Source organism: Phyllostomus discolor, chromosome 2 (genome assembly GCF_004126475.2).
Source record: "Phyllostomus discolor isolate MPI-MPIP mPhyDis1 chromosome 2, mPhyDis1.pri.v3, whole genome shotgun sequence".
Lineage (NCBI taxonomy): Eukaryota > Metazoa > Chordata > Mammalia > Chiroptera > Phyllostomidae > Phyllostomus > Phyllostomus discolor.
In genome coordinates, this window is record NC_040904.2 from 45008363 (window position 1) to 45029237 (window position 20875).

Sequence of the window (20875 nt, forward strand, 5' to 3'; positions counted from 1 at the left end):
GATACAATCTCCAGCTGTGAGACAGAAAATCTCCCCACTAAACTGAAGTGCCCTGTTCAAGCCGACTCGTAAACTTGCTCATTAGCACACAAGTGTATGGTTATTCTCCATCTTTGATCTCCATTGGCGTCAGAGGCCAGGGCCTATGGTAGACGATCTTGTGCTTCTCTAGAACAATGGCAAATACTGAAAACCGACCTTAGTTAGAAACTGCAATCACCCAGTCTTCCAAGAGCCATCATCAGAGCCTAGAAGAGAAAAAGAAGTAAATCCTAAGACTATATTGTGCAAGAGCAGGAACACAAAGTTTCTTATCACATTTCTGAACCTTCCTTCTAAGTTTTCCTGCTTAACTGCTTTTTGTTTTTTTTTTTTTTCCTTTCTTAACATCTGAATTCACAGTTACTCTTATTGGACCAAAATTTGAAGAACTTCTACTCCCTAAGAAATAACCAGAAATGTTACCTATACTTTCCCGCAAACATTGGTTTGTCGTTTAGTTATCCATATCAGTTACCCATGTTACCCAGCAAACACTACTTTATTAGTTTATGTGTCCATCCTTGGGAGAGCAGTGCTGTGTGTTAATTAAAACCATGGTTTCTGAAGTACCTAGATTCAAATCCCAGCTTATCTGTTTAATAGTTTTGTATCTTAGAGAATTTTACTTAACCTCTCTGAGCCTGAGTATCTTCATTTTTAAATGTTCCAGAGGGGAGTTAGTGATATGGTGCATAGCAAGAATTTAGCACTGTACTTGCATTTGCTGTCCACTCACTAAATAGCAGCTACTTGTATCACTACTGTTTAATTGGATTGTCCTGTTTAGCATAGAAGGGTCACTGATGTCATATATAACCTCAGAGTGAAGTAATATACTTGATATACTTATTATTAGTAAAAAAAGTTATTATAACTCCCAGCCTAGCCAAAAATGCAGAAAAATGAGCACACAAATATGCTGATGGAGATAAAAATTGCATAATACAACTTTTAGGAAGAGCAATTAGGCAATATATATAAGTATCCATAAAAATGCTCTTTGAGTCAGAAATTCCCTTTCTAGAAATCTTCTCTAAAGAAGGCGATTCAGACCAAAATTTGCAGCCACTAGCATTTGAGAATAGTGGGTAGGATTTGGGGGTCGGGTAGGGGTTGGGGAGGGAAATGAATGTCCAACAACAGAGAATGGTGGAAGAACATATAGTATTGACACACAGTTCATACTCTGTAGCTATTATGAAATATTTGACAATACAGAAAACTGCTCACAATATACTGTTGAGTAAAAAATAAATTAGTAACAGTATTATGTGAAATACTCAATTTTGTACACCAAGAAATATATTCCTTTTTCTCTCCCTTTCTCTCCTCCCCCAGAAACAAAACTGAAAGAATATACATCAAAATATCAAATATGTTTGTCTTTGCATAACTGGATTTCATTTTTTGTTTTCTTTTTGTACACTTCAGTGTTTTCCAAATTGTATATAATAAGCAAGTTACTTGGCAAATCTTGTATGAAAAGCAGTGGAGGGAAGACTGTGTGTCTGGGTACCTATCATTTATTAGTAGTGACTTTATTGAAAAAAACTTTGAAAAACTGATCCATAAACTGATCTCCTAAATTGAAGTCTTGTCTCCTAAACTGAAGCAATTTAGTTGGTTTGGGCTAAGAGGTGGTCATATGTGGGTCTCAGAAGCAGTTGTTATGATAGATTCTGAGTATTTGTGAGTACATTGGTTTGTAGCAGATAAATAAGAGTTTAAAGAGGGAGAGGAAGCTTCTTGCAGAAACAAAACCAGAGTAAAATTTAATTAGACTTGCAAAGAAGACTGTTAAGCAAAGGGCTTGGATCATTTAAATTTTATTTATTTTTCCAAAATATTTGTGATGGCCAGAGGGAAACTGATGTACATTTCCAATGGAAGGTTAATGAAGAATATTTTGTGACTATAGAAAAATACTTAAGAGTAGTTGGCTTTTCAGATAACTTATATTTTAAAGTAATTTTAAAATTCTAAAAGCAGAATTATAATTTTTACAACCTTTTAGGATCCAGTTTATGGAAAAGGAAAACTTGGAGAAATCCAGGGACTTATTCTGGGAATGTTGGACACCTTTAACTATGAACAAGTAAGCTATTTAAAAAAAACTTCTTTTATCCTCACCCAAGGACATGTTCATTGATTTTAGAGAGAGGGACAGGCTGGGAGAAGGAAAGGGAGATAAACATTGATTTGAGAGAGAAACATCAGTCAGTTGCCTCTTGGAGGCATTTGGGCATGATAGATACAATGCCTGCTTTTTTAATAATCAGAGAGAAGAAAAAGAAACATTTGGGTGACAGAGCTTTTCTTAGGGTGTTGTAGAAATGGCAGTTTTGCTCAACACAGCCCTGCGAAGCCAATAAGTACCCTGGCAAGCCCAAGACTGCATGTCAGCAGAAGGAAAGCTGAGCGCAAGGCAGAAAATGTGAACTTTGGAACTTTGGAAGATGAGGAAAAGATGGGGTTGATTAGAAAGAATTATGTGTAATTCTAACAGACTATTAGAACTAAAGGTTCTGCATTACAAATAAAGTTAAGGGGCTAGGCTATGTAGCAGGGAGGATGGTCAGTTTATTTTCCCCTTTGGGATTGACAGAAAAGAGCTCAACTGTACATCTAAATGATACGATATATATGAATGTTGAGAATTAGTTACAGTGTGAACACAATACTTTATACTATATAAAGCACTTAGAGCCTTAAAAATGACTTAATGTGATAGCTGTGAAATGTCTTTATGTGACTTAATGGCAGATGTCACAGTCTTGAGCAGATTCAAATGACCTGTAAATGCTGATCAGGAAAATGTGATCTCTCTGCCCAAGGGAGGTGAAAACTGAGTAATGGCCATTAGCTTTTCCAGTGAAAGGTTATGTGAAATACTGCCATTGGTGCAGTTTCTGTTTTAAAAAATCAGCGATATTTTTGTTATTTGTTACAACACTTCAAGCCATTCAGAGAGCACTTACTTTATACATGTAATAAATAAATAGATTTGGGTTTATCTAATCATTCAAAAGTCATCAGTATTGAATTAAGCCATAGAATGGCTAAGCACACATTTCTCAGTAGAAACCAGTAACGGCCTTTTAATAATTACTTTGAGAACCTTAATGTCTGTACTGGTCATTAACTCTGAACATTAAAGTTAACCACTTAATTTGAAGTTTTTTGATGACTGTTTAATTTCATGCCTTCATAGTGTATTTTAATTTCGGTCGTTTGTGGTTGAAAACTAAACAACTGTCATTTCCTATTCATTCCCTCTGTTTCTTTCATTTTATAAACCATTTCTTGTTTGTTTTTTGTTCTGGTCTTCCCTAGACCCTGCTAGAAACAACTACCAGCCTTCTAAACCAAGATCTCCATTGGTCACTCTGTAACCTGAGAGCTTCAGTCTCCAGAGGACTGAATCCCAAGCAGGATTACTGTTCTATATGTTTGCAGCAGTACAAGAGACGCCAAGAAATGGCTGATGAAATTATTGTCTTTAGGTAAGAAAGAGAAGAAAATTTTACATGTATGGTGTGTGAGGGTATACATGTATGGTTTTACCAGGTAGGAATACATGTGATACACAGCCTCAGTCGATCATTTTAGCAACAGGCAAAACTCTTATAGACCTTACATTCTGCATGGGAGTCAAGAGGAATGGGTGTTAGGGTGATCAGGAAGTAAATAAATGCAGAGTAATAAGAGCTCCGAGGAAAAATAAAGCATAGATAAGGGGATGGAAGGATGAAGTGATGAAGTGTTTGGGGTGAGAATGCTATTTTAAGACAACATAATAAGGAAAAACTTCTCTAAGGAAGTGATACTTTGAGCAGAATGAGAGAGGTAGGTGTGAAGGCTCAGAATATATTTTACAGGTAGAGCTAACTTGCTGATGTATAAGATGTAGTGTGTGAGTTGCCTGAACAACTAGATAAATAAGGTACCATCGTCTAAGATGAAGAAGAGCAGGTGTGAAGAGCTGCAGAAATCAAGAGTTCTGTGTTGGAAATGTTAGGTTTGAGATGGCTAGGAGACATCCAAGGAGGGATATCAGGTAGACAGTTTTTCTGGTCAGAAACCTGGAGACATCCTGGAAATATAAATTTAGAAACTGACAGCATATAAATGACATATTTTTTAATATTTTATTGATTTATCTTTAGAGAGAGGGGAAGGGAAGGAGAAAGAGAAGGAGCTAAACGTCAGTGTGTGATTACCTCTCACACACCCCCTACTGGGGACCCGGCCAGCAACCCAGGAATGAGCCCTGACTGGGAATTGAACTGACAGTCCTTTGATTCGCAGCCCAGCACTCAATCCCCTGAGCCACACTAGCCAGGGCGCATATAAATGATATTTAAAGCCACAGTGCAAAGAGAGAAGAGACCTAGTATTAAGTGGAAGGTTTGATCTCAAGAGCAAAGACAGTCCACCTAGAATACATGGGTAGAGGCAATATAAGATAAACAGTATAACCAAACTTCTTGAGTTCAAATCCTAACTTTTTTACTTAGTAGCTGTGATCTTTGACAAGTAACTTAATCTCTTCACATCTTAGTTTTCTCATCTGTAAACTGGGATGATAATGGTACTGCTTCCTAGGGTTTTGTGAAGATTAAATGAGATAATTCATATAAGGCATTTGTATCATAGTGATGTATAGTAAGCTAACACTATGTATGTTAGCTGCTGTTATTACAGACACAGGAAGAGTGGTAGATTTGGTGGTGGGAAAGGGAAGTAGTTCTCATCACATAAAGAGGCCATTTATTCAACAGATATTTGAGTACCTACTGTACACCAGGAACTGCTTGAGGGGATAGGGTGCAGTATTAATGAAACAAAGGATCTGCTCTCATGGAGTTTACATTCCAGTGGCAAGGGCAGACAAGTGGCAAAATGCCAGACAGTAACTACTATGGAAAAAATAAAACATGGTAAGTGAGAAGTAGAGCATTTGCAGGGAGAAAGATATTTTATATAGAGTAGTCATGGAGAGCCTCACTGTTAAGGTGACTTGTAAACAGAAATTTAAAAATTGTTAATAAATATATAATTTAATAATTACCGTAAACTAAATAAAACATGGTATAAAGGAAAGAGAATGTTTGGAGCTACCAATTTATAAAGACTAATTAGGGGACACCTCACTATTTAAGTGACATTTGATCAGAGCCCTAAAGGAAGTGGCGGTGCAGCCTCAGGGAGAATGCCTCAGGCAGAGGGTCAACAAGTGCAGAAAGCAGGAGGCAGGCTCGCTCTGGGCTTCTTGAAGGAGTAGTGAATGAGTAGGTGAGTGCTGCCTGAGAAGAGTGAAGGAAAGGAATAATGATAAGAGATGACTTCAGAGGAAGAGCGAAAATTATGTAGGAACTGCGTGATTATAAAGAATTAAATGTTTAGCCCTGGCTCAGTTGATTGGAGCATCATCCCAAACACCAAGAGGATACGGGTTCTATTTCCAGTCAGGGTACATAGCTAGGCTGTGTGTTCAATCCTCAGTAAGGACGCACATATAGAAGACAAACCAATGGATGTTTCTCTCTCTCTCTCTCACTCTATCCCTCCTTCCCTCCTTTCCTCCCTCCCTCCCTACCTCCTTTCCTCTGTCCCTCCTTCCCTTTCTCTCTGAAAGCAATGAAAAAATGTTCTTGGGTGAGGATAAAAGAAAAAAAAATTAAACTTTTACTCTGAAATGAGAACACATTGGAAGATTTTGAAGATAGGATTGATGGTATCTGACCCATGTCTTAAGGATCACTTCATGTGTTGAGAATGGACTACAGAAAGACAAGGGTAGAAGTAGAATGATTGGTTAGGCTATTGCAGTAATTCAAGTGAGGAACAGCCCAAGGTAGTAATGATGAAGTAAAACGTGGTGGGATTCTGGACATATTCTGAAGGTAGAGGGGACAAGATTTGTTTCTTGATTGGATGTGAGTTGTGAGAGAAAGATAATAGTCAAGGATGACTCCGAAGTGTTTGGCCTGGGAAATTGGAAGAATGTAGTTGCTGTTTATTGAGATATGGAAGGTTAGATGAAGCATGCAATGGGGGTAGAGTGGGATGAAAATCAAAAATTTTGGACATATTAAAGTCCATTAATATCCCAAGGAGAATTCTTGAGGAGAGAGGTAGATGGGATTTAGGAGAGAAGTCTGGGCTGAAGATATAAAATGTGCATTTACCGGCATGTAGGTGGTATTTTAAAACTATGGAACTGGAATGAATCACTAAGGAGCAAGGGTAGCTATAGAAAAGAAGAATATAGAGGAGAAAGACTATAGAAGGGAAAGGTTATATATAGAAAGAGAAAGACTATAAAAACTGCAGAAGAGAAAAGGTTTGACTTCCAAGGCAGTCCAGCATTGCAGTGTGGAGAGATGAGGGGAAATCAAAAAAGATGACAGTTACATTCCACACTCATGGGAGGAGGCTCGTTTGTTAACTTAATGTAATCAATAGGGAATTTCTTACAGGAATGGGGAAAGAATTTACTGTAGCACTGACGTTTTTGTTAATGCTTAATCAAATCACAGCTTTTGTCTTGAATTTGATGAGGCAGACCACTTGTGTTATCATGCAGCTACTTATATAATTATGATTTTCCCCAACTGACTTCCTTTCAAACTGTCTAAAAGTATAGTTTAAGAAATGAACAGAAGTTTAACTCATCCCCCAGGTGGTTTGTAGTCAGAGAACTGTGATTCTGTTCTTACCAGCAGCTGAAGTATACAAATATGTGAGTCTGGTTTTTAGCAACAAGTTTATTCCCTTTCTTGTTTCTTAACCTATACAACCATTGGTGCATTTCAGCATATCAGAAATCTTTATCACTTATAAACACACTCCAACATAGCTTGCGTTTATGGGTTTTATGATAATGAAAAGTGCAAACTGATTGCCTTCATTTTGCAGCTGTGGCCATTTGTATCACTCATTCTGTCTGCAAAACAAAGAGTGCACCACAGAAATTGAGGGGCAAACAAGATGGACATGCTACAAATGCAGCTCAAGTAACAAAGTAGGAAAACTAAGTGAAAATTCCTCTGAAATCAAAAAGGGAAGGATAACTCCATCACAGGTAAGACTTGTTTTCATGGCCAAATGGAGGTGGTCTTTTCTTACAACTGTCTTATAGGCCTGACCTTGTTTTTTTCAGGTACTATAGGGTTTAACAATTTGCTTGATGGGTATCTAGTGCAATGAATATTCAGTCCTACTTAGAGGACGAGAGGTTCTCCTCTGTGTCCAGCACTTAAAAACAGATTTGAGAGCAACAGAAGCCATTTCTGCCCTTCACAAAGCTTGTGATCTATTTGAACAGAGAGATGTGCACACATCAGCTTGCTTAAGATCCCTTGACAAAGCAAGAGGTCAACAAGTCCAAATGCTATGGTACTAATGAGTAGCTATGGGCCAAAGCATGCAGTTACCACTTTTAAGTAGGGCTCGAGGACAAGGTACATACACAGGTGCTCCGTGCATGGTTTTCTCAGCTCGGTAACTTCAAAGAACTCAATGCAATAGTGTTCATGTGAGGAATTTTCATTGCCCTTGGAGTCTGACAAGTAGAGTGGATACAGTTTTATTCATTTTATATCCTTTCTTTTTTTCTTCTTCTTCTTAAGCAGGCAGTAGAGCAGTTTGAACCCTATTGCTTAATAGCTTTTGGGAGACCAGGACTTGACAACAGGAGGGGCCCGGTGTGGAGGAGGAGTGGTTACTAGGGCTATGACTTCATCACTGTGTTCTTCTCTTAGTCTACTTCCTCTTCAAAGTGAGAGGTGCTGTCACGTTTGCTGTTTCCTGCTCTTCCCTATGTGCCGCCCTATCCTGTAGTCACCCTTAATATCACATAGTGAAAAGTTGGACTGCTTTTTGGTCTTTGTTTTATCAGCTTTCAGTGTTGTATCAGAGGCAGATCCAAGAAAACCCCCTTACCTAGTTGCTCCAAGACGACATTTCGGAATTTCTCTACTCCAGTGGCAGGCACTCATTTATTTATCCACCCATTCTATGTGGAGGAGTGCGTTGGGCACTGTGCTAAGTGTCGGGCATACAGTAGTAGACAAGACATTTGCCTTGTGGAGTTCATAATGAATGAAATTAAAAACAGGTGTTGAGTAAGTGTTCTCAAGCTCTTTCTGACACTAATTCTGTCAATTCAGTTCTGACACTACCTACCAGAGGTTGGCGTCCGACTCCCCGGGCGTAAGAGTTCATTGGCATTAGACTGCCCTCACTTCAGACTCCAGGCCCAGAGTGGGTGTCCAGGTTACCCACATTCAAGTCTGACTGGGAAAATTCGGGGAGTCCTGTGACACCCCATTCCTTGCCCAGGTTCAGTAATTCACTAGAATGACTCATAGCATTTAGGGAAACACTCTACATTATCCTGTTTGTTATAAAGGATACAATGCAGAAACAGCTAGATGGGACAAATGCAAAGAGTGAGGTGTGGGGGGAAAGGGCACTTCTGTGCCCTCCCCCAGCACACTACCTCCTTAGTACATTGGTGTGATCACCAGCCCAGAAGCCCTTTGGGGCTTCATAAACAACATTTATGGGGGGTTATGGAAGTCTTATTATGTAGTCATAATTGATTAAATCATTGGCCATCAGTGATTAACTCAATCTCTAGCCCTCTCCCCTCCCCAAAGGTGGGGGGTGGGGGAGGATGGGTCAGGGTGTAATTTTCATGACCTGATCTTTCTGGTGACCAGCTGCCTTCTGAAGCTATGTTGGGGTCCCCAGACACCCATAATCTCATTAGCATACAAAAGGCACAATGAGATCTTGAGATCTTATTACATAGAAGATCTCAAGAGTTTTAGGAACTATGTGACAGGAACCAGGGACAAAACCAAATTTTTAAAAAATTTTATCACAAGTACTTGTAGATGAATATGCTGTAAGAGCAGATAACCGATAGATCTGATGTAGACATGGGAGATCACGGAAGGCTTCCTCAAAAATGTCGTGTTAGCTGCCCCTGAAGAAAAAAAAGAAGTAAGCTAGAAAAGTTTAAGTGTAAGGGTGGGCAGGAGGAGGAGTGTTACAGGCAGAGGGAACAAACATAGCTTCTCTACTGTGAAGTGGAAAAGAATGTGGAATTAGACTTGGAGAGTGATTGAATCTAGAGGGTGAAAGACAGTAGTATGAAGTACTGCTAGTGAGATAAACAGGGAGCACATTAATTGTTTTTGTGTCAAAGAGGGAAGATATTGAAGGGTTTGAGGAAGGAATGATATGATCTGATCACAATCCGGTTTTTTTTTTCAAAGTAGTATTTTAAAAAACTGCAGAATTGAAAGGGAAGCAAGAATCAAATAGGGTAACCAAGAATATTGAAGTAATTTAGAGGAGAGAAGTGGTAACTTGTTCTAGAATGGTAGAAATTGGGGTGGACAAAAGAGTACATACTTGAGATGTGTTTAAGATGAGTACAAACATCAAACAAGAGAATTTACTGTTGAACTTAGGAATGTCTGCAGAGCATAAAGGTAAAGATGTTTAATATGGTTTCCAGATTGAAAATTTTGTTAACTGTACATCTAAAATGCTTTCTTCTTTGCATTTAGGGAAGGAAAGACAGGTCTTGTGTTTCCAACATCTTTCCAAGCTGAAACCAAATACAGATGGGAAACCTTTATTTATACAGATACTTAAGGCATTACATCTTGTGGCACTTCAGTTTTTTTCCTCTCTCAGCTATATCCTATGCATAAACAATTCGTGATTACATGCATATTGTGGCCCACATATTACTGTTTAGATTTTTTCCTAGGTAGTCCTGAGAGGTTAAAATATACTTCCTTTTTCTTTTTTAAAAAAATACAATTGCATGTTATATATGTAATTATATGTTTTAATACATAATTTATAGAGTCAAATTTACTTTCTGCTAGTTTTGACAGCCACCATTACAACCAAGATTTAGAGCAGTATGATTACTGCCCCTCAGAAGTCCCCTATATTTCTTTGTAGTCAACCTCTCCCCACACCTTCAACCCCTGGCAACCACTGATCCATTTGGAGCTTATTTTTAATAGGGTGTGAGATAAGGATTGAAGTTCATTCATTTGCATGTGGATATACACTGAATTGCCCTTTTATCTTTGTGAAACAATCAATTACCTGTGTATGCATGGGTTGCTTTCTAGACTTTCTATTCTGTTTCATTGCTCTATCTATTCTTTCTTCGATAGTGTAGCTTCATTAACCTGAAATGTAAATATCGGGTGATGTGAATCCTCTAACTTTGTTCTTCTTTCTGACATTTGACTATTCTGCTTCCTCTGCCTTTTCATGTAAATTTTAAAATCAATTTGTCAGTTTCTAGAAAAAGTCATGCTGGGATTTTATTGAGATTGTGTTGACTATGTAGATCAATTTGTGGAAAGCTGACATCTTAATAATATTGAGTCTTCCAATTCATTAACATATCTCCCAATTTATTTAGCTCTCTGATTTATTTCATCAGTATTTTGTAGCTTTGGCATATAAATTTATATATGTCTCGTAAGACTTATTTTTAAGTATTTAATGACTTTGATGCTATTGTATATTTTACTGTTTTATATTTCAATTTCTAATTGTTCATTGCTAGATTGTAGAGATACAATGTATTTTCATGTATTGACCTTGAATCCAGTAACCAGCACCTTACTTATTAGTTCTACTACTTTTTGTAGATTCATTGCTATTTTCTAAATAGACAATCATATCATCTGCAAATAATGACTTTTATTTCTTCTTTACCAATCTTATGCCTTTTATTTCTTTTTCTTCCATTATTGCATTGGCCTCCAGTACAATGTTGAATAGGAATGGTTAGAATAGACATTCTTGTCTTATTACTAATCTTCTGGGGAAAGTGTTCAATTTTTTATCACTGAGTATAATGTTAACTGTAGGTTTTTTGTGTGTAAGCTTCATATTATGTATAGACAGCAGTTCCTTTCTATTCCATGTTTTGCTGAGAATTGTTTCATGAATTGATGTTAAATTTTGAAGTCATTTATACTACATTGGTTGCCCTGTTCCCGTATCCCCACACTTATAAAGTGAAAAGAGACAATAATGTATTTCATTGTCTTTTCTCCTGCCTTCTCTCAAATAATCTAGAAAAGGGAAATTATTTTGAAATTGTTTGCACATGTCAAAGGCAGCTTTATCTCTGAGGCCCTCCCATTGTCCAAGGCAGGAGAGATGTGTCAACCTTTGCATTCTTTAGGAAACTCCAGTAAGATTATTGATCAGGTCCTCTTGAAAATCTCTGAGGCTTCCTAATAATGAAGCAAGCTAGAACGAGAACTATTTTGGATTTCTTACATTTTCCTCTAGCTGTCTGTCTCACTTGTGTTTTAATAAAAAGATGTAGTAGGTTGGTAACACAAAAAGGAAAGAGGAGGTAAAATTTATCAAATATATGCTTGAGAGATGTTTATGCTAATTTTCACAACAACTTTCAAGGGTGATATGGTCCCTGTTTTACAGTGGAAGGAACTGTATATAGCTCAGAGAGTCATGGCCAATATTTGAACTGAAGTTTCTAGGACCATCTTCACCCCCAGTTTTCCTGCCTCCAACCTGTTCTATTTTTAGCATTCTGGCTGTATTGAAATATGGTAAAGCTGATTTTTAAAATCCATCCATACCATATTGGCTATTCTAATTAATTAAAATTTCTTACTGTTGTGTGAGCCATTCATATTTTTAATTAAAAAATGTTAAATAAAACGAAAGTGATAGCTCTTATTAAACTTTATTTCACAAAAGTACTCTGCTCTCTTAATTTCCTTTGAAAAGCTATTGACTATGAGCCCTGGTTAAGTTCCTAGCCCTTGTATGGGTGGGGGGACAGAGGTGAGGGCCCCAGTGAATCTAAAACCAAACTTAGACTGCCAGTCAGCTTTCACCTATTGCTGTCTACCATCAGAAGATTCTGAGTACATTTAATGCTTCTCACTACCTTTGTAATGTGATCCTTCTATCAGGTAGCTTTTTGTTTTATCCTTTTCCAAGATTTATGATTATCCTTTTCCAGGACTTACAGTAATTGACTTATACTTCTTTAGATTCTGGCTCTAACTCAACAGGATGCAACAGTTAACCTCAAAACTGGGGTTTTGGTGGATAAGGTCTTTCTTCTTGCTGATCCTTTTCTCACTTCTGTTTTTCACAGCTGGTAAATATGCATAACCAATAACTCTGACATATTAGGTGCCTTCCAACAGGTTTGCACAGATGTGATGGGAGTTATTCCCCCCAGAAAGCCTGCCTTCCTCTGGAATAAGCATTTTTCTTCTTTATAAAAAGGAAAAAAATGACTCATTTCATTCTTTGCTTATCTCCTCTCCCCCACTCAGGTTTAGAGCAACTCAACCTGAAATGTAGGTCCACAGAACAGACCTTGCTAGTCTCCATGCTTTTCTGTTTTGCTTTCTCTACATGTTACCCACAGACGAAATACATTGGAGTAACTCATTTCAACTGACAAACCCATCATTCTGTTTTCTCAACAGAAGTTATTTCAATAATATAATATACTATAATTTAATCTTTGATTATTACTTTATTAAATTTCTAGTAGCAAAAATCATCTTCACTGGTACTGATTAGCATTAAAAGAGATTAACTTGCTATTCAGTTTAAAATAATAATTCTTAGTCAACAGACAACTTGATATGAATTCAAAGACACCTTGAAGATTTACTAGATTTTAGTTTTAATGTTATTATAGTATCAACAAGGCTTAGAGTTCTTGAGAGCTGATAATGAACTACCACATTATATGTACCAGAAACATTCAAGTTATTATTCTTTGTAAACCTCAAGAAACATGAGCATTAGAGACTCATTAGAAAGTTCTTTGTAACATATTGCTTGACATCTTTTCTTGGATAAATCATTCCTTATGAGTAGAGAGCCAAGTACATTAGTCAAGTATCAGAGTTTTCTGTTTTTTCAATGAGAGGTGTATATCTGAGGAAGGTGGGGAGTGGAAATAAACATATAGGCCTGCTCATCCCTTACTGATCACAAAAGAGGTAATGAAATGAAATAAGCTCATATTTTCCCTGGTACTTAGAGTGGTTTTTCTTTCTTTGTTTTTAGAGTTGTCTAAGAAAATGTTTTTATTTGTGGTAAAGTCATTTAAAATGTTAGAAGGAAGTATTTACAACTTCCAGAAAACTATTCAGTAAGTGGTATTTATTTATGCTCACTGGTCATAAGTTTCTATTATCCATTGTGCCTTGTTTATTTATTTTGGATTCCCTCTATAAATTGGAGATTTGTTTTACATGTCATTTAATGAAATAGGAACACTAGTATTAATGCCATGTTCTCATTTGTCCATTTTTAAAGAATATTAGCTCCCTGTTACAAATATGTTAGATTGAAATTAATGCTAAAAAATGAGATTTCAGTTTTTGGTGATAGCAACATTTCTCAAAAGAATATCTTCTAAATTAAACTTACAGAATAAATGAAGATTAATATATCTCAGAAGTACAGAGAGATGATGAATGATTCTAATGTAAATGAAAGTTTTTGAGAAGTCTTTTGTCCATTTTCCAATAATCTTATTATACTTTAGTATTAAGTGATTCATTACTTCAGCCAATATTTAACGTATACCTACTTTGGGCTGAACACTATTCTTGTTACTAAGTATACATTGGTGAACAAAATAAATATAGTTCCCACCATCATGTAGCTTGCCATCTAAGTAAGAAAGCTAGACACTAATAAACAAACAATCATAATTTCAAATTGTGATAGGTATATACATGCCATGAGGGGAAAGAAGAGAATGTTATGGAAGAACTACATGAGGAGAAACCTACTTTGGGCTGGGTGGTAAAGGATATCTATCTGCAGGGTTGACATTTAAGCTAAGATCTGAAAGAAAGAAGGTAGTAGCCTTGGCAAGAACTGTAAGCACAAAGGAACTGAAGAGGGAAGTGAGTAACCTGTTCAAGGAACTGAAAGAAGATCAGCAGATGGAACATGGCAATTAGAGGGGAACATGGCAAGGAATGAAGGTGAAGAGGTAGGCAAGGCCAGGTCCTGAATAGCCTGTGAGACTCTGGCAGAGTTTAATTTGTATTCTTCAACTGAAAATAGGAAGGCTTGAAAACAAGGAGTTGATATGATGCATTGTAATTGTGGAAAATGGATAGATAGCAACATCGCTATTACCAGGCAAGTCTTCCCCTCTTTGCCTTAACATTCCATAATGTGTGCACTTCCCTGGGATCCAGACACAGCTTGTGTCCAGGAGACTAAGGATGACAGTAGTTACCAAGAAGGTGTTTCCAGTCTTTATGTAGAACAAAAGCTTTGATAGAAATATGGGCAAAGGGCATTTTAAAAAAGACCATCGTCCTATTAAGTTTTAAAAAATATTTCACTTTACCTGTAAGCAAAGGTATATGGGTTAAAACAACAATATGGTGCCACTTTTTTGCTTATTAAATAACTGGCAAATTTAAAAAATACATATTAAACTCTTATATATTAAGAATACATATGCATTTATATTGATAAAAATATGAGGGTACAGACACTTTAATGCACTACTAATGGGAATATATGTTTGTAAAGTTCACCATCTATTATACAGATCCTTTGGCCACATATGTTTTAAAACTCAGAATTTTTTTTCTTTGTTTTAAATAGTATTATAGGGGCTTCCATTTCTAAGAGGATGCATTTGAAGTTTCTTGGTGGGGAAGAGGAGACAAATTATATAAAACAATGGTTCTCAAGACATTGGACCTGAAACAGTGAAGGAGAGTGACTCCTGAGAAACAAGAAAAAAATTATGTGAACCTGGAAGTAACCCTAGATTACTGCTGGGAGAAAGTTTCCAAGCCATGGTGCAAGGAGGGGGAACTGAGGCAGAACACATCAGGCTCCCTGAGTAGAGGAGACAGAGCTGGGAATTCAGGGAAGGCAAGGTGGCTAGAGTTCCCAGGACAGTACTGGACAGGAGGGAGCCACACACAGAGAACGCGCCAGAGGTGAGCTGAAGGCAGCTTTGAGTATAAAGTTGCATATTAACCCACTCATGTATGTGAGGAAACTGTTTAAGGACAGAAAAAGAAGCACCCAAAAGCATCAATAGTAGCAGTGCCCCAGATCCACACAGAGTGAAGAAAAATACCATCCTGGAAAGCTTCGAAATTCACAGGACAACATTGAGAGTACTAAGTAAGGTCTTGACCTCAGTATTAGGGCAAAAGTTAACCCTAGACTAGCTGCTATTCTTATCCTACCTACTGAAGCTTAAAAGCAAAACCTGAAAAGATCACATTTCCAAGTATTTTAACCACATCCCAGAACAAAGATCAAGAATGTGTTAAAGATTAGAAATATATTTGACCCCACAAAGTAAAAATCACTATTTCTGGCATTTGATAAAAAGTTATAAAGCATGCAAGAAAGCAGGAAAATGCAAATCATAAAAAAGAGAGAAAAGTCAACTATATGACATTCTGGAAAAGGCAAAAGTATAGAGCCAGTAACATGATCAGTGGTTGCTGGCCAGGGGTGGGGGAGGAAGAGAAGGATGAATAAATGAAACACAGGATTCTTAGGGCAGTACAAATACTCTGTATGATGCTGTGATGGTGGATATATGTCATCATACATTTGTCCAGAACCATGGAATGTAATGCCAAGAGTGCACTCTAATGGAAACTGGGCTGTGGGTGATAATGATGCATCAGAGTAATATGTCATCAGTTGTAACACATGTACCACTCTGGGGGGAAATACTGATAATGAGGGAAGCTGTGCTTTAGGACTAAGAGCTGCCCAAAGACTAAAGGCAAAATCAAAATAAACTCAGCCTAACAAAGCAAAAGCTCACACTGTCATAGGATCAGTGGTAAAATGGAGGAAAATATAACTCAAAATCAAGAGAAAAAGTATCAACAGAAGCAGATCTGTGGATGAGCCACATGTTGGAATTGGCATTCAGGTACTTTAAAATAGAAATTAGAAATATGCTAAAGGATTTAGAGGAAAAGATCAGCAGAATGAATGAACACATGGGGAAATTTTAGCAGATAAATGGAAACTATAAAGCAAAATGTTAATTCCAGAACTAAAAACATAAAATGAAGTTTGTTAGATATTAATAGCATTTTTAACACTGACACAACTGTTATCAGTAAATTTGAAGACAGTTCAATAGAAATAATCCTGACTGACACAATACCAAGAATTCTAGCATATATGTTATTGGAGTTCTAGAAGTGAGGAGAGAGAAGTGGCAATGGGTGACCTAATAATGGCTAGAATTTTCCCACATTTGGTGAAAAAAAAAATCAACCCATATGTCCAAAAAGCTCAGCACATCGCTGACAGAATAAATACAAAGAAAATCACACTCAGATACATCATAGTCAGTCAAACTACTAAAACCAAAGATAAAGAGGAAATCTTTAAAGCAGCCAAAGATAGACAATAATAGTAATGATAGATGACTTCTCATTTTAATAAAATGGGGGAAGCCAGAGGTCAATAAAATGGCATCTTTGAAGTGCTAAAAGAAGGCAATGTGGGGCATATATTGTATATTATATAACATTCCCAGTGGGGTCTAGTGTAGCATCCCATAATCAAATGCTTATGTTGGATAAACAAAGACTATAAAGAGCCTCACTTCAGTTCTGGTCAGGTGTTGCTGTCAGGTAGATGACTTTTGGTGCCAAAAGTGTTTAAAAAGAAATCCTTTTGATTTTTGAGCATTTTAGATTTCAGAATTATAGGAAAAAGGTTTGTAGATCCATCTTATTTATCAGGAGAAAAATTGGTGGTATGTATTTTTAAATGTCCACACCTTTAGAAGCAGGGATCTCTAAGAATCTGTGCAATGGAAATAGTACATGAAGAATGTATGCCAAATGTTATATACAAGGATGTTTATGACAGCATTTTTAACAATAAATTGAAAACAACCTAAATGTTTCAGTAGCCTCCCAGTAGTTGATTAGACTAATTATAATATATCTATACAACGAATGGGCTCCTATTTGCAGTGAAAAGTCATGTTATTGAGGATTATTGATATGGTGAAATGAACATTCTCAAGATGTAACATGAAAATATAACAAAATAGTATGATTCCAAATGTTAATAGTAGTTATTGCTAATATAATTGGATTGTGGTTTTTATTTGTTTTATTTTGCTCTTTTGTATTTTCTAAATTTCCATTAGTGAACATGTATTCCTTTTGTAATAAAAAAAATCAAGACTTGTTTTTTGTTTTTGTAAGCCAGTTTCTCTTTTGCTATTAAACTTCAAATCAGATTGCTTCTCTAAGACAGGAATCATTTTATTATTAAAGATTACCAAAGTTCAGACTTATTATTAAGGTCATAGCTTAATACATCAACCATCTCCCCAGATCTAGGGTCTACACACCTGGATTTAAAGTGTCTCTTTTAAGCTGCATTGCCTGAGGCTTTTCCAGAAGAATCCTGTTAAATGAAAAATAAGACCTTTCATGAGCAATACTGAACCATTTCTGCTGCCACTTCAAACACTCTGGCCTAATCTCCAGAGAACAGCTTTCTCAGATAAACTGTCCAGCACCACATCCAGTGCTTGGCTTGTTTTTAAAAAGTCTGCAGATTCTTTCATGAGAACTTTTTTTTAAGCTTAAATATCTACTTTGCTTTGAAAATCTATTTTCTCTTTTTTCAAAAAGAGCATACCCGGAGTTAAAATTGGATCATGTTTAGCAAGCTACATCATACATCTGGAGTAAATTCCAGAGTATTAATGTCATGGTATGTTAGAGCAAAGACTGCCAAGTCTAATTTTTGCAGACCTGCTAAATCTGAAGGGACAGTCTGGACAGCCAGCAGTTTCAATCCCTGAGCTGAGGTATGTTTTTTAAAGTTATTCTAAAAGACAGAGAGGAAAGGCAAAAGAAGTCTGCAGCATGGTCCTATCTGAATAGCTTGATGCCACAGTGGTAGGAAATGTCTTCATCTACACTGTAGGCTCTTCGAATTTGACTGGTAGAATTGGAAGGGGATTAAAAACTTGAGTCCAGTTGCTTATCCAATATGTATACCTCTTTTTCATCATCCTAGACAGGCAGTATTTAGTACCAAACTACTTCTAATAATAATTTCATTTTTTCCTTGAAGTTAATAAATTGATATTCTGATTTCATGTATTAGTCTCTGTGTACTTAATATTTACTAGAATTCACTGTTGAAATCATTTGAACTTGAAGTTTTCTTTGTGAGCAGATTTGATAACACATTTAATTTCTTTAATAATTATAGGGCTATTCATATTTTGTTTCAGTTTAAGTCCATTTTTAAGTTGTTTTTCAAGAAATGTGTCCTTTTAATTTGCCAAATTTATTGGCATAAAATTGTTCATAATAGGGTCTTGTTGTCTTTTAAATGTCTGTAAGTAATGTTACATGTAGTAATATATTCTTTCACTGCTGGTATTGGTAACCATGTTCTCCTTTTCTTCATCAATCTAAATAGCAGTATTTCCAAAGAACCAACTCTGGCAACCTTGTTAATTTTCTCTATTACTTTTGTTTTATTTCTGCTTATTTTTTCCTTCCTTTTACTTTGGTTTTACTGTGATCTTTTTCTAGCTTGTTAAATTGGAAACTTAAGTCCTGTATTTTAAACATTTCTTGTTTTCCAGTATAGCATAAAAAGCTATAAGTTTCTTTCTAAACACCATTTTAGCTGTATTCAACAAATTTATGTAAGTGCTTTGTTGAGATATATTTGATTTGACTTCTTTCATTTAGCATAATTATTTGAGATTCATGGACACTGTTGTATTAAGAGTCCATTCCTTTTTACTGCTGAGTAATGCTTCGTTTTTTTGGATACACCATAACTTACTATTTTACCTGTTGATAGACATTTGAACTTTTCTAGTTTCTGGCTATTACAGATAACTGTTATGAAGATTTGTGTGCAAATCTTTTTATGGAATATACTTTCATTTCTCTGGGTAAATACCTAGGAATGGAATGGCTGATTCATATGAAAAATTATGTTTATTATTTTAAGAAACTACCAAACTGTTCTCCAAAGCAGTAGCGCCATTTTACCCTCCTACCAGAGTATACAATGGTTGCAGTCCTCCACGGCTTTCTCAGTCAGTCTTTTTAGGTTCGGCTATTCTAACAGGTGTGTAGTGGTATCTTATTATGGTTTTACTTTGCATTTCATGAATGACTAATGATATAAAACATCTTTTTTATGTTTTTATTGGCCATCCATATATTTTCTTTGAAGAAGTGTCTGTTCAAGTCCTTTGCTGATTTTTTAATTGGATTGTTTTGGTTTTGAGTTTTAGAAGTTCTCTATATATTCTGGATATTAATTCCTTATCAGTTACATCATTTGCAAATATTTTTTTCCATTCTGTGAGTTGCCTTTTTACTCTATAATGCCCTTTGGTACACACAAGTTTTTAATATTGATGAAGTCAAATTTGCTTGTTTTTTAAATTATTGTTGCTTGTGCCATTAGTGTCATATCCAAGAAATCATGCTAAATCCAAAATCATGAAATTTTTTTCCTTTGTTTTCTTCTAAGAGTTTTATAGTTTCAGCTCTTGCATTTAGGCCTTTGATCCATTTTGGGTTAGTTTTTTGTATATGGTATTAGGTAAGGGTCCAACTTCATTCTTTTACATGTGGATCTTCAGTTTTACTTAAAAAGACTGTTCTTTCCCCCATTAAATGGTCTTGGTACCCTTGTTGAAAATCATTGGACCACATATGTGATGAATCCCATTTGATCACAATGTATGACCCTTTTAATGAGCTGTTGAATTCAGTTTGTTAGTCTCTCTATTCTATTCCATTTGGTTTGTATGTCTGTCTTTACACCAACAGCACACTGTTTTGATTACTGTAGCTTTGTAATAAGTTTAGAGATCAGAAAGTGTGAGATCCCCAACTTTGTTCTTTTTCAAGATTATTTCCATACAAATTTTAGAATGGACTTTTTTATTTATGCAAAAAAAATACCATTGGGATTTTGATAGGGATTGCACTGAACCTACTGATTGCTTTGGGTGGTAGTATGGACACCTTAATAATATTAAGTCTTCCAAAACATGGACGGGGTGTTTTTCTATTTATTTTTGTCTTCTTTAATTTCTTTCAGCAATATTTTGTAGTTTTCAGAGTATAAGTCAAACCTCCATGGATAAGTTTATTTCTTTTTTTTTTTTTAAGATTTTATTTATTTATTTTTAGAGAGGGAAGGGGGGAGATAGAGAGAGAGAGAAACATTAATGTGCGGTTGCTGGGGGTCATGGCCTGCAACCCAGGCATGTGCCCTGACTGGGAATCGAACCTGCGACACTTTGGTTCGCAGCCCACGCTCAATCCACTGAGCTATGCCAGCCAGGTGGATAAGTTTATTTCTAAGTATTTTATTCTTTTTGATAGTATGGTAAATTGTCTTCTTAATTGCCTTTTTGGATTGTTCATTTTTAGTGTGTAGGAACACAAACTCGTGTTTGTGTGTTGATTTTGTATCCTGCTACTTTATTTAGTTTATTAGTTCTAACAGGTTATTTTTTGGAATCTAAATTTAGAGTTTTCTACATATAAGATCATGCTATCTGCAAATAGAGGCAATTTTACTTTTTTCCTTTTCAATTTATCTTTTATTCTTCTTGCCTAATTGCTCTGGCTAGCACTTCCAATACTGTGTTAAGTAGAGGGGGCACATCTTTTTATCTTAGAGGAAAAGCTTTCAATCTTACACCATTGAGTATGGTGTTAGCTGTGTGTGTGTGTGT

General features: G+C 36.2%; 1 protein-coding gene across 5 annotated transcripts in view; it reads left to right on the plus strand.

The window, feature by feature from the left end:
• VPS8 (VPS8 subunit of CORVET complex) overlaps positions 1-20875 on the plus strand; it is a 253795-nt gene that overhangs the window by 179624 nt on the left and 53296 nt on the right. For all 5 annotated transcript variants that reach the window (XM_028504348.2, XM_028504351.2, XM_036017796.1 and 2 more), the window contains 3 exons: positions 2057-2137; positions 3376-3545; positions 6964-7129. In XM_028504348.2, coding sequence (XP_028360149.1) covers positions 2057-2137; positions 3376-3545; positions 6964-7129 — 417 coding nt within the window. The remainder of the gene's footprint in view (positions 1-2056; positions 2138-3375; positions 3546-6963; positions 7130-20875) is intronic.